General features: G+C 54.5%; 3 protein-coding genes across 3 annotated transcripts in view; 1 reads left to right on the top strand and 2 right to left on the bottom strand.

The window, feature by feature from the left end:
• Positions 1-2,033: 2,033 nt before the first annotated feature.
• On the bottom strand, positions 2,034-4,472 carry MONBRDRAFT_12618 (uncharacterized protein; the record flags this gene model as incomplete). Its single annotated transcript, XM_001750474.1, has 5 exons — positions 2,034-2,140; positions 2,937-3,722; positions 3,931-4,026; positions 4,121-4,192; positions 4,316-4,472. 5 exons carry the CDS (start codon positions 4,470-4,472, stop codon positions 2,034-2,036), a joined length of 1,218 nt encoding a protein of 405 aa, XP_001750526.1.
• A 990-nt stretch (positions 4,473-5,462) lies between these two features.
• On the top strand, positions 5,463-7,770 carry MONBRDRAFT_12617 (uncharacterized protein; the record flags this gene model as incomplete). The annotated part of the gene is made up of 6 exons (XM_001750502.1): positions 5,463-5,948; positions 6,110-6,508; positions 6,648-6,759; positions 6,917-7,059; positions 7,162-7,390; positions 7,532-7,770. The coding sequence occupies 6 exons, from the start codon at positions 5,463-5,465 to the stop codon at positions 7,768-7,770; spliced, it is 1,608 nt and encodes a 535-aa protein (XP_001750554.1).
• Positions 7,771-8,013: 243 nt separating this feature from the next.
• Positions 8,014-13,946, bottom strand: part of MONBRDRAFT_39190 (uncharacterized protein) — a gene marked incomplete at both ends in the record, with an annotated part of 6,330 nt that continues 397 nt past the window's right edge. Inside the window, 6 exons of the mRNA XM_001750473.1 lie at positions 8,014-8,454; positions 9,587-9,919; positions 11,175-11,264; positions 11,335-11,574; positions 12,476-13,756; positions 13,882-13,943. Coding sequence (XP_001750525.1) covers positions 8,014-8,454; positions 9,587-9,919; positions 11,175-11,264; positions 11,335-11,574; positions 12,476-13,756; positions 13,882-13,943 — 2,447 coding nt within the window. The remainder of the gene's footprint in view (positions 8,455-9,586; positions 9,920-11,174; positions 11,265-11,334; positions 11,575-12,475; positions 13,757-13,881; positions 13,944-13,946) is intronic.

The following is a 13,946-nucleotide window of genomic DNA, read 5'->3' as shown; positions in this document are numbered from 1 at the left end:
CGATTCAACAGCATCTCCACCACCTTGACATGACCTTTAATGCAGGCAGCGTGCAGTGCTGTGTAGCCATTCTGCATAAGATGATGCATCACCGATATGTACAGTCACATCAAGCTATGGTACAGGTGTGTACCATCATGGGGGGCAGTGTCGAGAGAGGTACTGACGTTGGTCTTGGCATTAACATCCACGTTGTGCCGCAACAGTGTCTCCACTATTTTGTAATGGCCCTCGTTGCAGGCCTTGTGTAGTGGTGTTTCACCGTTCTGTGGGACAATGCATCACAAATACGTAGTTGCACAGCAGCGTCATGTGTTACAACGGGTGTGCCATCATAGGGGGAGGGGAAGGAGCGAGCTACTAACGTTGTCCTTGGCTTCAGCACCAGCGTCGCGATTTAACAACATTCCTACCACGTCCATATGACCCCTCATACAGGCAACGTGCAGTGGTGTATAACCATGCTGTGATGCATCACATGCACGTACAGGTTGTAGGATCAGTGCGATGCAGCGTGTCATTATAGGGAGACGGCAAACGGGGGAAAGGGAGGTACTGACATTGCAGTCCTTGGCTTCCATATCCACGCCGTGATTCAATAGAATCTTCACCACCTCCACATGATTCCCAAAGCAGGCACCGTGCAGTGGTGTACAGCCATTCTGTGGTGGGTTGTTACATACATCACCATTGTTACATACATCACCATGACGAACAGCAGTATCACGTGTCACACATGTACCATCATCAAGGCAAATCGGGAGTTACTGACGTGGTCCTTGGCATCTTGATCAGCGTCATGCTTCAACAGCATCCCCACCAGCTCTACATGACCGTTCATGCAGGCCCTGTGCAGAGGTGTTTCGCATTGCTGCGAGATGCACCACCGCGTCACCATTGTGTAGGTACAGGATCATCATGACATTGCGTTACACGTGCACCCAAATTGTACGAGCGGGAAGGAGGAGATACTGACATTGCTGTCCTTGACATTGGCGTCAACACCGCACTCCAGCAGTCTCCCCACCACCTCGGCATGGCCTTTTTCGCAGGCACCGTGCAGTGCTTTATAGCCATTCTGTGTTCCGATGACCATCACCAGCAAGACAGCAAATCAGGGGACGTTATCTTATTCAACGTAAGCGTAATCAATACCCAGCCGACATACCGCTTCGAACGTGGCAGCAGCTTGAATACGTGGTCGATCCCAATTGTTCAACAACCGCAGCGCTTGTTGTGGTTCTGAAGCCCAACAAGCATGAAACAGCAACACTCCATCGCTATTCTGACTCATGGTATCTATCAAATCGTCGTTAAACGATGTCATGTAAATCGCCTGACAATACACAATGTCGGACTGCTTGTCAAAACGGCAGCGAGTCCGTGAATCTTGCTATTCCCTCCTGATGCGCCAACCAACTCACCTTTGGTCAACAGTTCTGGCTAACAATTGCAGAGTGACGCGTTCTTGGTTTTTGCCCAGCGCACGCTGTGAGATCAGTGGCGCTTACACCAGTGGCAGTGGTGCTCTGAACCAAACGTTGTGGTAGTCGCCACAAGACATCCGCCTGACCAGATAATCGCCGTATTGCCAACGAGCAAGCAAAAGCAAGGGCCCTTATGCGATGCCACAATGACTGAGAACGCCACCGCTGACTGATCTCACGATCGATGTCGAACCAAGAAAAATTAAATGCAGATGAAGCAAGCAGAAGATGAAAGATGCAAGCAGAAGAAAATGCAAGTCGAAAATGTAAGCACACAAAAGTAGCGACACATGCATGACCACTTGCATGACCACTTGCGCGCGTGGACGGGTTGTCAAAGGGTTTGACCCCATAAAAAGACTGCCACTGACACAAGACGCAGGATTGCTGCTGTGCAAGCAGAAGAAGAAAAAAAATGCCAGGATTGCGTTTCAAAATGCAGCCACGCGTCTCCTGATCTCATGCAATCGCTTCCTCCCAAGTACATCTCATTGTCACGGATCTCATGGTCGAGCGCTGGGCACATCTGAACAGACACGTCAATATTCAAGCAGCATCAAAACGGAAGCGCGAGCTGCTGCCACACATGTAAACATCCGCAACAAGCCGCGCGATCAAAAACAAAGCGCAGCATTGCATCACCGATCTCTGCACTTCCCAAAGTCACAATCGAGCTTGTGTCAATCGCATTGCTTGTTCATGACCGGTAGTCGTATCGAGCTTATGTTTGTACAAGGACACAACCGCAGTGACGAGAGCACCCGCTGAGAGGATCCGCCAAACTGCATTTCAAACTTGGGGCTTATTGGACAAAAAAGGTGAATTGACCGTCCATCGCGGCATCCAAGTGCATGCTCACTGGAACAGCAAACAAACATAAAATTGGGAAAAACAAAGCAAAAGGATGACGAGGGATCGGGGCACGTAAGACCAGTCGGGCAGAGAACAACACTGGGAACGCCTCACGAAAAGGTGCGTTACTCTGGGAGAGGGAGGGCGGCACGAATGGACGCGCGCCTAGTTGCGTACACACGTGTATCGGGGCTAATTTATATTAACCAAAGGTGAAGCTGGAGGCGCCACCAGGGGGAGCGCGGCCGCGAGACTGAGGCCGGGCTTCAGTGGGCTCGGGCTTGTCAAAGATGGAGGACTCGCGCATGCGAGCAGCACCGGCGCGGCGGGGGCTAGCCACCAGCTCGCTGGCCGTGATGTGGTGGCCGGCCGAGGGGCGGTTGGCGGTGGCAGCGGTGGCAGGAGCGTCCGGCTGGCTGGCCGGGGCCGGGGCGGAAACGGCAGAGGTGGTGACGGGGGCGGGGGCGGCCTCGTCGCTGCGGTGTGCGGCAAGAATGTGCTCAAAGTCGGCAACACTGGGCGTGGCCTCACGCGTGGGGACGGCGGCATCGAGGGCCTGTTCGAGGTCCTTGAGAATGTCGCGAGTGGCCTCCACACCAACGCTGAGGCGGATGAGGGAGTCGCTAATGCCAAGCTCGGCACGCTGCTCCGCAGGGACGGAGGCGTGGGTCATGATGGCGGGCAGCTCGGCCAGCGACTCGACGGCACCCAGGCTCTCGGCCAGGGTGAAGACCTTGACCGTCTTGAGGAAGGTTTCCGAGGCCTTGAGGTCACCGCGGATGCGGAAGGCGACCATGCCGCTGAAGCCAGTGGCCTGGCTCTTGGCCACCTCGTGGTTGGGGTGGCTGGGGAGGCCCGGGTACATGACCTGGGTCACCTTGGGGTGGGCCTCGAGGTAGCGGGCCACGGCCATGGCGTTCTTGGCATGGGCCTCCATGCGCAGGTGGAGGGTCTTGAGGCCACGGTTGACGAGGTAGCAGTCAAAGGGGCTGGGGACGGCGCCGGCAGCAAACTGGATGAATTGGAGGCGCTCGGCCAGGGCCTCATCCTTGGTCACGGTCAGGCCCATGACAACGTCCGAGTGGCCGTTGTAGTACTTGGTGACCGAAGCAAACTCAATGTCCGCGCCCAGCTCGAGGGGGCGCTGGAAGTAGGCGGACATGAAGGTGTTGTCCACGACCAGGGTGCAGCCCTTGGCCTTGACCAGCTTGGCGACGGCGCGAATGTCGGTCACCTGGAGCAGGGGGTTGGTGGGGGACTCGATCCAGACAAGCTTGGTGTTGGGCTTGATCTGCGCAGCAAACGCCTCGGGGTCGGAGGTGGGGTAAAAGTCAAACTCGAGACCCAGGGGCGCGGCAATGCGGCGCAGCATGCGGTTGGTGCCTATTCGGAGCAAGGCGGAGTTTGGTCATGAATGTCAAAAAGGTGAGAATCGAGCCTTGGGAGCAACGCGTCAACATGGCGAGTCGGAGTAACAGAGCTGAGCCCAGTGGCACTGCAGACTCGGCATGCTGCCAGAAGGGGTATGGTCCCTTTCGGCCTTTTGGGTTTCAGGGCACGGATCACACAGAACGAGGCAAGCAGTGCGTACCGCCATAGAGATCGTCGCAGGCAAGGACGTGGTCACCGGCCTTGAGCAGCTGCAGGACGGCCTGGGTACCAGCCAAGCCCGAGGCCCACACAAAAGCTGGCAAGAAGGAAGCAGACCAGTGGTGGAATGAGTCGGCTGGTGTGGGCAGGGCCGGTTGGCTTGGTGAGCGACGCAGCATGGGCAGACTCACCCTTCTTGCCACCGCAGATGGAGGCAAACGCGGTCTCGAGAGCGGCACGGGTCGGGTTGCCACCACGCGAGTCTATGGACAGAGGAGGCGAATGGCCCAGAAGGCAATCGAAGGCAATCGCGTCGTGAGTCTCCTTGGCTCCCGGCGTATGACTGGTGTATGACGAATAATTTCGGGATGGTGGGGGAGACTTACACTCGTAGCCTTGCGTCACGCCGGGCGTAGGCTGCTTGAAGGTGGTAGCAAGGCTGATCGGGGGCACGCAAGGCCAGTGCTTAAAGTTCTCGGGCTCCTGACCGGCATGGACCGCATCGGTCGCAAAGCCCTCAAACGACTTCATAAATCCAGACATGGTCACGGGTACTGGGCGGGAAAAGGAAAAAAAAAACCTGCAGCATCACCAAGATCAAACATGTTGACCCAAAGAGGCGCGTGAGGACGGTTAATCGTGCATTTGAAAAAATCACTGAGCGGATGAGAACAAGGGGGCGGAAGAGGCAGTAAAGGAAGAAGCGGCGCCGGGAGAGGCAGGCAGCGGGCGGCGGCGGCGGCGCTGCCGTTTGCCAGTGAGCACACCTTCAAAAAGAAGAAAAATAAACCCTTGAAAGCCACTGAACTCCAAAAGGACCTGGCTAAAGCAGAAACTTGACGCAGAATGTTAAGAAGATGACGATGTCAAGGGTGTGTAATATGGAGTTTGTGCAGTGAGTTTGGAGGAAGTAGCGGCAGAAGAAATTGGGCAACCGAAAAACGAAGAATAGGAAGATGCAGCGAAAACTGATGAAGATGAAGAGGATTGCAAAGCTTAAGGTAATCCATAGGGAAAAGCTTAATAAAACATGCAGCAGATATCCAAGCTCTTGCAGCACTGGTGCAACCTTTCTTCAAAACATCTGACATCGATACACATGTTGCTACCATCTGTTATCCAGTCTGTCCATCAACCTGACAATGGGTCGGGAAACTAATAACACTTGGTAACAGGGCCATAAAGCGTCTGACAATATATCCCATATATTCAAAGTGTAATAGAGAGCACACTATCGCAAACCTATGGGCAGGACGACGATCCTCGAAAGCCCCGATGCTGAAACTTGATGTAGCATAAATCCAAGTTAATGCAGACTAGATAATCATCACAGACGTAATAGATGTGGCATATATGATAGATGTTGTAGTTTTTCTGCTTCCACGAGTATCGGATCGGCTCGACGGGGTCGAGTTGCGCGCCCGCTGGCTCGCAGCTGGCCTTGGGATCCCGGATCGCGGCCGCTTTTGGCGCTGTCAGCCACGGTCTCGTTGTGGAGTTGAAGGAACGTGTTTGGCCCGCTCAACCAGGGACATGGCCACCACGACGGCTTTGCTGGAGACCACGGTCGGGCCGAGCGAGCTGGGCAGCACCTCGTTTGTGCCCAACGCGACCATGCATACCTACGTCGATGAGCACGCCGATTGCGCTTCCTGCTACCTGTTCATCTTCTTGCTGCTCTCCATGGCATCCTATCGCATCGGACAGTGGGCTTCGCACCTCAAGATGCTGGCTCTCACCGGCTACCTCATCACCGGCATCCTGGCTGGTCCAGACATCCTTCACATCTTATCGCGACCGGAGATTGACGATCTGCGCTTTATTGATCGCCTCGCATTGGCCCTGATCGCCTTTACTGCAGGCGCTGAGCTCTATCTTCCCCATCTCTACCAATTCCTTCCCAGCCTTCTCCGCATTGTAACTGCCACCACCATTGTCGGTCTCGTCGGCTTTTTCGTTGTGGCTTTTGTTGCCGCCCCCCTGACCGATTTCATGGATCGCCTCTCCCCGGGCCAACAGGTCAGTCTGTGTTGGGGCTCTTCTGTCTGGCTTTTGACACGTTCCGACTGTTTGTATCGCCATGCTTGCGACAAGAGATATTATTCGAAGCATGCAACAGCATCGATGAGCCTCACGCGAACATGCCACCCTTGGCCCGCTGGCTGGCTGTCATGCTTCAGGCAACGGTGGCCCTGCTGGGCGCGGTCATCTCCGTAGCAAGCTCTCCTTTGGCTACAATCGCCATCATCAACAAGCATCGGGCCAAGGGCCCCTACGGGCAAATGGCTTTGGGAGTCGTGCTCCTCAAGGATGCCGTCGTCATCGTCCTCTACGCCGTGGTGGTCCACGTCGCCTTTGGCGTGTTTACAGATGACGGCCGGCCCGACAATGGTCTCATTGTCCTTTATGTCATCGGTGAACTTATTCTCACCGTCCTCATTGGCTTGGCCATGACGCCTTTTCTATATGCGCTCGCCCGCCTCGATGCCAACCGTCTCGATCAATTTGCCCGCCAGCGCATCTTTCGTGGTTGGACGCAACCCCTGCTCTACGACCGCTTCCTCGCCGGCAACTTTCAGGTTGGTCTCCTGGATTGAGCTTGTTTCTTTTAGTCTGCTAGGATCCCGCGAGGGGCCAGGCTGCCGTTTTGGTGCACCTCAGCAACTTCTGGCACGCTCAATCATGCAACCCTGTTGTGGACCCTGTGGTCGGCCTTAGCTCTTTCGCGGCGGATTGCTCTTGGCCGCGGCATACGGCCTCTACGAAGCTCAACGTGCCCTTCGTGATCACGCATCCATCCACATTCAGTATTCGCTCGCCTGCATGACCGGTACGCTGCCTTGTACGGTTTACGGTTGTGTGCTTCCATGCCAACCAGTGCCCTCCTTGGTCGCGCTTGACAGCTCCTGCACCTCGCCTCATTTTCTTCTTCTTCTTGTTCTCAACGTTTTTTTGTTGATCTCGCATCCCCCGCCAACCTCTCGCAGCGACGGCCACCCTCATCAATTACAAAAAGGATCTGCGCCTCATGTGGAGTCTGCATGAAATGATTCAAAGCATTGCACCTTATGTGTTTACCACCTTCTTTACTTACGTCGGCATGTCCTTTGATTTCATGCTTCTCGGCAACGTGAGTACTCGATTGCGCCTGGACTAGCACGGTCGCGAGCCGATTCATCGCTTTTGCTCTTCACTGTCTGCTGACCATGGTGGCCTTGCCTTGCCTTGTTAGGTCGTCGGGGCTGCCGTGCTGCTCTTCGTTGTGCGAATCGTCTGCCTCTTTGTGGGCGGCTACGTGGGATGCTGGTGGGCCAACGAGCCGGCTCGCCACGGCCAATTTGCTTTTCTTGCCATGATCATGCAAGCTGGTGCTGGCATGGCGTACGCCACTTTTCTCGAGGACGAGTTTCACACCGAGGGTTGGGGTCCATCCTTCGCCACCATGACCGTGTTTATGATTCGTATGTTCCACAATATTTTTGCTGCTATTCAACGGGCAAACGGGTGACGAGCGATGGGCGACGGCAACAGCCGGCCTTTGCAGGCCTGTTTCCTCTATCGGCAGCGCACCTCCCTCACTTGGCTTTCCTTGCTCTGGCTAGTCTTGGCTCAGGTGATTGGCCCGCGTACCCTGAAGTGGGCGCTACTGCATTTCAAAGAGGCCGAAAAGCGCCGCACACGGTCTCTCAAGCGGTCGGCGGATGAATCGGACGACGACAGTGACGAGGACGATGATGGTGACGGGGAACCTTATGAAGACTTTATGGCCTACGACCCCTTTGCCATTCACTCCAACTTGGTTGGCTCGCGGCGACCTTCATGGCGCGCCCATCATTCCTGATTGAGCACATGAACTCATGTGTATTTCGCTTACCCCTAACCCGCACAGGCACGCAACCACATGACCTGGCGCCAAGCGCGCGCTGGCGTCCGTTTGTTGAACACAATGGCCTTTGTCAAGGAGTCCACCTTCCCTGTGAACAAATTTGATGCGACCGTCACCGTCACGGTTTGTTCATCAAATTTGTATCAAAAGACAGTGGAGACTCCCTTTTTGCTTTGTTTTGGGGGTTAAAATTCATGTTCACAGTTTTGTACCCTTTTGCTGGGGGGCTCGATGTATGCACCAACAGCGCACGCTGCAACGCCAGCCATCATCACGGCCGCATGTTCGTGATGTGGAGTGGAACCAAGGTGAGCGCTGCGCCAAGGTTTTTGCTTCGAGCATTGCCCCTTTGTCCAAGCGATGCAAATGATCGTTCACGACTTGCTCTCTTCCGCGTACTTTCAAATGGCAGCAAGCCCAGGCGTTGGTGCGTCGGCAGCCAGCTCGCAGCACGGCAGCACTACAGATCTCACCGTCGAGGATGAGGATGACGTGATTGTGACGACCACCACCTTGACGCGCCCGGCAGTGATCCAGGGGGATGGTGCTCTTGAAACGGTGGTTGTCACGCGTGAAATCAAGCGCGGCTCTGCCCGACAGTTGGCCGCGGGCCATGGTAGTGTAGATGGGCTTAGCACTCTGCTGACCAGCCAATCCATGCAAGGCTTGGACGCTCACAGCGCTGTCCCGCGCCGGTCCTTCTCGACCTCCAACCTCGAGCACTTTGATAAGCCGCACGGCCCAAAGCCTCGGGTGCGATCTTGTTCTACTTCTAGTTTGCGTTGCAAGCTTTTCTGCCCTGCTTGCACAGATGAGCAGACGAGCGCACATATGTCTCACACTGTTTGCTGTGTGTTTGTGCCATGGGTAGGTCAATTTTTCATTGGGTGGGACCGGCTCTGCAATGGGCAGCATGGATGGCCTGCATTTGGACACTGGCTCGAGCAACTCTCGATCACACGCCTTTCCCACCCAGCCGTCATCACGTTCCCATCCTCATCATGGTCACCATCCACTTCGTACCCACAGCGCGCCATCGGCTCGATCAGGCGCCTACCCTCACCATGCACGCTCGCACCGACTAGCCGACCTAACGGTGCGCGAGGAGGCCGAGGGCGAAGCTGCTGCGGAGGCTGAAGCGGCATCGCTCGCTCAGGCGGGGCGCGCAAGCAAAAAGGACAAGAGGGCAGCGGCAGGGAACGACAACCCACATATGAAGGGGCGATTCAAAATCTTAAACCGCCGGCCAAAATAAGGCACACGAGCTGTTTTAAGTTTAGGGTTTTTGTCAACTGGACAATGGGTGGCGCCCAACGCCAGCCTCTTGTGTCATTTTGCCGTGTGAATGATATCACCTGCTCGTCGGCAAGAGTTGTCGATGTGGTTTCATTGACAATTGATAATGAATTGTCTCGTCTCGCTTCTCGCTTTGCCTTGCCGGGTGACGGTTCGATAATGGCCCGGACCACGGAAAAAGCGCGCATTTACGGCAGGCCAAACCACATTCCTCAAGCGCTTGGCCAAACACTGCTACCTCGAGGCTCAAAATTCACATTTAAAAGTGGGTTTGGGTGCCATGGGCGAGTTCTTCCGCAATAGGCGCTGCAACCGTCCATGTCGCACATGATCCGCTGGCACGCATTGATAGGGAAGTTGGCCCTGATGATTGTGAACCTATTTCGACACGAAAGGATCATCGACAACCAGAGATACAATGTCAACTGGGATCCGACAAAAAAAAAAGTCATGCAAGCCCGGGCTTGGGACGTACCGATGGGCTGGCGCCGGCTTCAAGCAGCGCACGGATGGTGCCCTCGTGCCCCAAACGGGCGGCAGCATGAAGTGGACAGTCACCAGTGTCCTGGACCTGCAAATTACTGAGGTCAAAAAGAAGCTCATAGGCTGACTGGCAGCTGAGCCAAGCCACTATGGCGCGGATGACAGCCTCCGAGCCAAATTCAGCAGCACGGTAAAGCAAACCCATGTCGGTCAAGACGTCGGATGGTACGTTGTGGCGGCGCAGTAGGTTGACGATCTGCCACCGGTCGACCGTGGCAACCGCCATCATCAAAAATTCCCAAGCAATATCTTCATTCGGGCAAATCTAACAGAGGAAGAGAGCAAGAAGCAGCGAGATAGTCAGCAATAGTGGTACATGCGGGCAGAAAATTGTGCACACTACACTTGAGAGCAACCAGCACGCCTACTTGAAGCATTTTCTGAACAAGTCGACACGAGTCTTCAATCGGAAGATCAACCACGATCATAACGAGGCTAGTATGAAGCCATGGTCGACGTGGGATCAAAGGCACTAGACCAAATTCCATCAGCACGTCCATTGTATCCGGCTAGCATCAAGCACACCCACATTCAGCGATAAAGGTCAAACAAAAAGAAATGAGGTAAAGTGCATTGGGGAAAAAAAAAAAAAAAAAAAAAAAAAAAAAAAAAAAAAAAAAAGGTACTGGCACTTGGCAGCGAAAGGCGCGAGTCCATTTTGTCTCTGCGAGCTTTGCGCCTGATCATCGCAACTTGAGACACCAACCTGGTTCATATCAATGGCTGCTTCCCATGTGGCGGCGAGTGTGTCCTGTCCGTCAAGTCCCAGAATGGTGAGCCATACATGCTGTGCCACCCGCCTTGCTCACCCTCAAACGCAAGCACGTACATCCAAGGCAAGGAACTTGGCTTCAATCAGCCACCGTAGCAATTCGGGGTGATGGGCCGCCATGCGAGCGGCGCGCACCAAGGTCTAACGGGAGGATCACAAGTTGAGAAACGGCGCGAGGATTTTAGCGTTGACATCAGCACACCTAGGGAGCGGAGCACAGCGTTTTAAACCTACGCCAGGGCAAAGGCGGTCAGCCTCTTCCAGAGTGAATTTCAAAGTGTTGAATAAGAATTGCAAGGCCATTTTGTCATTGTAAGCGATGGCAATCAGCAGCGGGTGGATGTTTTGAAAAGGTTGAAAGATGGTCTTCATCATAAGTGTGGCAGCTTGCATGCCACTCTGAATCACCGTGCTACCGAAAGCAGATTGGCTCTGTGAGTGTAGTCAAGCCCTTCATCAAATTCAGGCGATTCGGAACAGGGCGAAGAAAAAGAGGACAAACCAAACCAAAACAAAACAAAACAAGCGAACAAAAGTTTTGCTTGATATGCAAACGGCCAACTTACGTGCCATGCATGACAGAGATCAGTTCGAAATTGTCTGAAGCAATGGCCGTGTACCACAAAGGAGGAAGCTAGATACCCATGCGGAGATGAGCGCATGAGAGCGAATCAAAAATAAACAAAATTGTTGAGCTTAGTCCGAGTTGGCCAGGAAAGGAAAAAGAGGGGTATGAAGTAGGGCTTACAGTTTTGGTCAACGAATTGTTCCCGAAGCCGTTCCGGGCGTTACAGATTTCAACGGCGTCAAGAATGGCTTGGTTTTTGCTGGTCGCTGCCTGTGAGGAGCAATCATGTCACGACAATTCTCATGAGCGATTTGTTTTGCAAGCTTGGGGCTAAACTCACTGCAAAAGCACGGGACCGAGAGGGCAAACGCACAATTGAAAGCATGGTATCTAGACCCCAACGGTGGTAGCGCTCAACGCAACCGCGGTCATTGAACTTGTCCATCATGTCCAAGTCCTCAAAGAGGGCAAACACAAACATGTGATTGCGGAGGTGCTCTATCAGGGCCATTGGCCCAACCTGATCCGGTCGAGGCGTGCGGCCCTGCAAAAGCTCGCTTTCTTGAAGTGCAAAGTAGAGCTGGTTTCCACAGGTGGTGCAAACACAATGATGAACAAAAAAAAGAACAGAAAAAAAATTGCATCACATCACGGGGGAAAAAAAGGAGAGAACATACGCCCTCATTGCCAAGGAAGTAGGCGCGAAGCTGGATTGCACCACAAACCCAGTTGGGCAAATTCAGTTGGCGGAGTAACCTGATGTACACAAGGCCAACAGGCAGTGATATAAGCTCGCGGTCTAGTAAAGTAGCAGACGGGCGAGGTCTTGAAAGCAGAATTACGGACGCGTGAATATCATCCACCGTTGTGGTCAAGCGGCGTAGCATGGTCTCCAATGTTATCTCAAACCACCCGGACAACCCAATTTGCTCGGCAGTGGGGTTGGCGACAAGTGACTCGGGGGTGAGCCTAGTGACGATCTACGGGTTGAGGCGGACGAGAGCAGTGAGGTCTTTAGTATCGGCCGCTTTCTTGAAAAAAGGCAGTCCAGACAACGTACAAAGTGGTGATACTCATTCAAGAGAGCATCGCGGGTGGTCGCCACATCAAACCCGATCTGGCGTGCAATCCAAAGGATAGCTTTGGGAGTTCGGCACAAGAGATAATTCAAGCTGGGAACACGGTCCAGCGCTGTGTACTCCAAGCGCGTGGAATGGAGGTGCTGCAATGGCAATATGCGGGGCAACAGCAACCATGATGAAATTGTCTCGAAGTTACCACAAAAGGTTGTCTCCAATGAAAACGAAAAACAAGCAGCAGGGAAGAAAGAAAAACAAAAACAAAAACAATAAAAACAAAGCCATTATTATGCCCCCAATCGGGCAGACAGACAGAGGGCAGCTGCAGTGAGGAGAGCAATCAAAAGCAACGACCCACGGGTGGCCGTAGCCGCTGAAAACCGTGTCGATAGACAGGCGTACCAGCAAGGCTCGGCGACACGGATCGGTGAAGACATGCTCACGCATGTAGCTGTCATGAAGAAAAGGCGACGGGCAGTCGAGCTGACGAAGGTTAGCACGTAGCCCATTTAGAAATCCCTCTTCTTGTTCACGCGGCAAAGTAGGTGGCGTGCGACTGTGCCAGTAGCCTGCGGACCAGACAACAGAGGGGCTAGGGCCGTTGGGGCCCAAGCTGTGCAAGACGTGCGAGATTGTTCCACGATCGAACGAGGATGTGAATGATCGACCTGCAGAAACTTGCTCTACAAGGTCTTGAAAGCATTTTTTTCGGCGATGTTCACGCTGCTGGTCAGAAGCAAGCACAATTTTGGCCGTGCGAGCCTCGGGCGAGTTACCCGTGGCCGCGCGTGCGGGTGGGCTCTGAGTCGCAGCCCCTGAAGGGGTGTGGGCAGTCTCAGCAACATTCGATGTCGGCCTGGTGGCTGTCGTTGCTGTCGATTGATGTGCAGAGCCTGATTCGGTGGCTTGCGCGGGGCCTTGACCTTGGTTCTGAGCTTGCGACGGCGCCGTAGCTCTGATCTGAATGCGACGCACAGAAGAAACCTGACGTGGGGTTGCCGATGACTGCGTCGAGGGCTGCGTTGGATGCTGCGTTGGGGCCTGTGCTGGGGCCTGTGCTGGGGCCTGTGCTGGGGCCTGTGCTAAGGCCTGTGTTGGGGCCTGTGTTGGGGCCTGTGCTGGGGCCTGTGCTGGGGCCTGCCCTTGAGGTTGCGCTGGGGGCCGAATAGGATTGGGCACGTTTGCGGGTCTGAGGACAAGTCGATGTGGGTTGGCAGGGTCTCGTTCAAAATGCATGGCGATGGACTGGCCGGCTTGTTGGTGGGGCTGGCCCGGAAATTGAAAGTGCAGAATGGGCTGATCAGGTGCCAGACCGGATGCGGCATGGATGTTGAATAACGTTTGCAACTCGATCGGAGCTTCCGGTGGCAGAGATACGTCTGCCGCTGTTAGCTCTCGTGCGACGCGCATCCGGGTGGCGTCGCGAGTGACCATGAGCGTCTGCAGAAGTTCATGTGATCGCTGGACTGGATTGGAATTGATCAGTTCTCGCAGGTGCTCCATGCGAGCGCGATTGGCAGAGTGTACGAGGGGCAAAGAAAATTGCTCGGGATTGGCAGGGGCGACAGACTGAGGGGCTGGAGCAGCAGGGGCTTGGAGTGGGGCAAACCCATGTTCTTCCCGGTAGCGTGCCAACTCAGAACGCAGAGCATGGTTGGGGCGAAGCACCTTGTCTGGCAATTGCTGGACACGGGCGGTGCGAGTCAAGGTACAAGGTGCGGGTGAACGTGAGTGAATCGATGATGCTTTTGGATGGACAAGAAAGTCGATCTAGGGTGGCGGCGAGTGTCAACCACATTGGCTCGTACCTGCCCGGTGGTTGGACTGCGGTCTTGCGACCTCAGCCATTGGATGATGGCTTCTCGTTCATCTG

This window comes from Monosiga brevicollis, genomic scaffold, assembly GCF_000002865.3.
Source record: "Monosiga brevicollis MX1 MONBRscaffold_42 genomic scaffold, whole genome shotgun sequence".
Lineage (NCBI taxonomy): Eukaryota > Choanoflagellata > Craspedida > Salpingoecidae > Monosiga > Monosiga brevicollis.
Note: the sequence above shows the minus strand (reverse complement) of the source record. Positions and strands in the feature narration are given on the sequence as shown.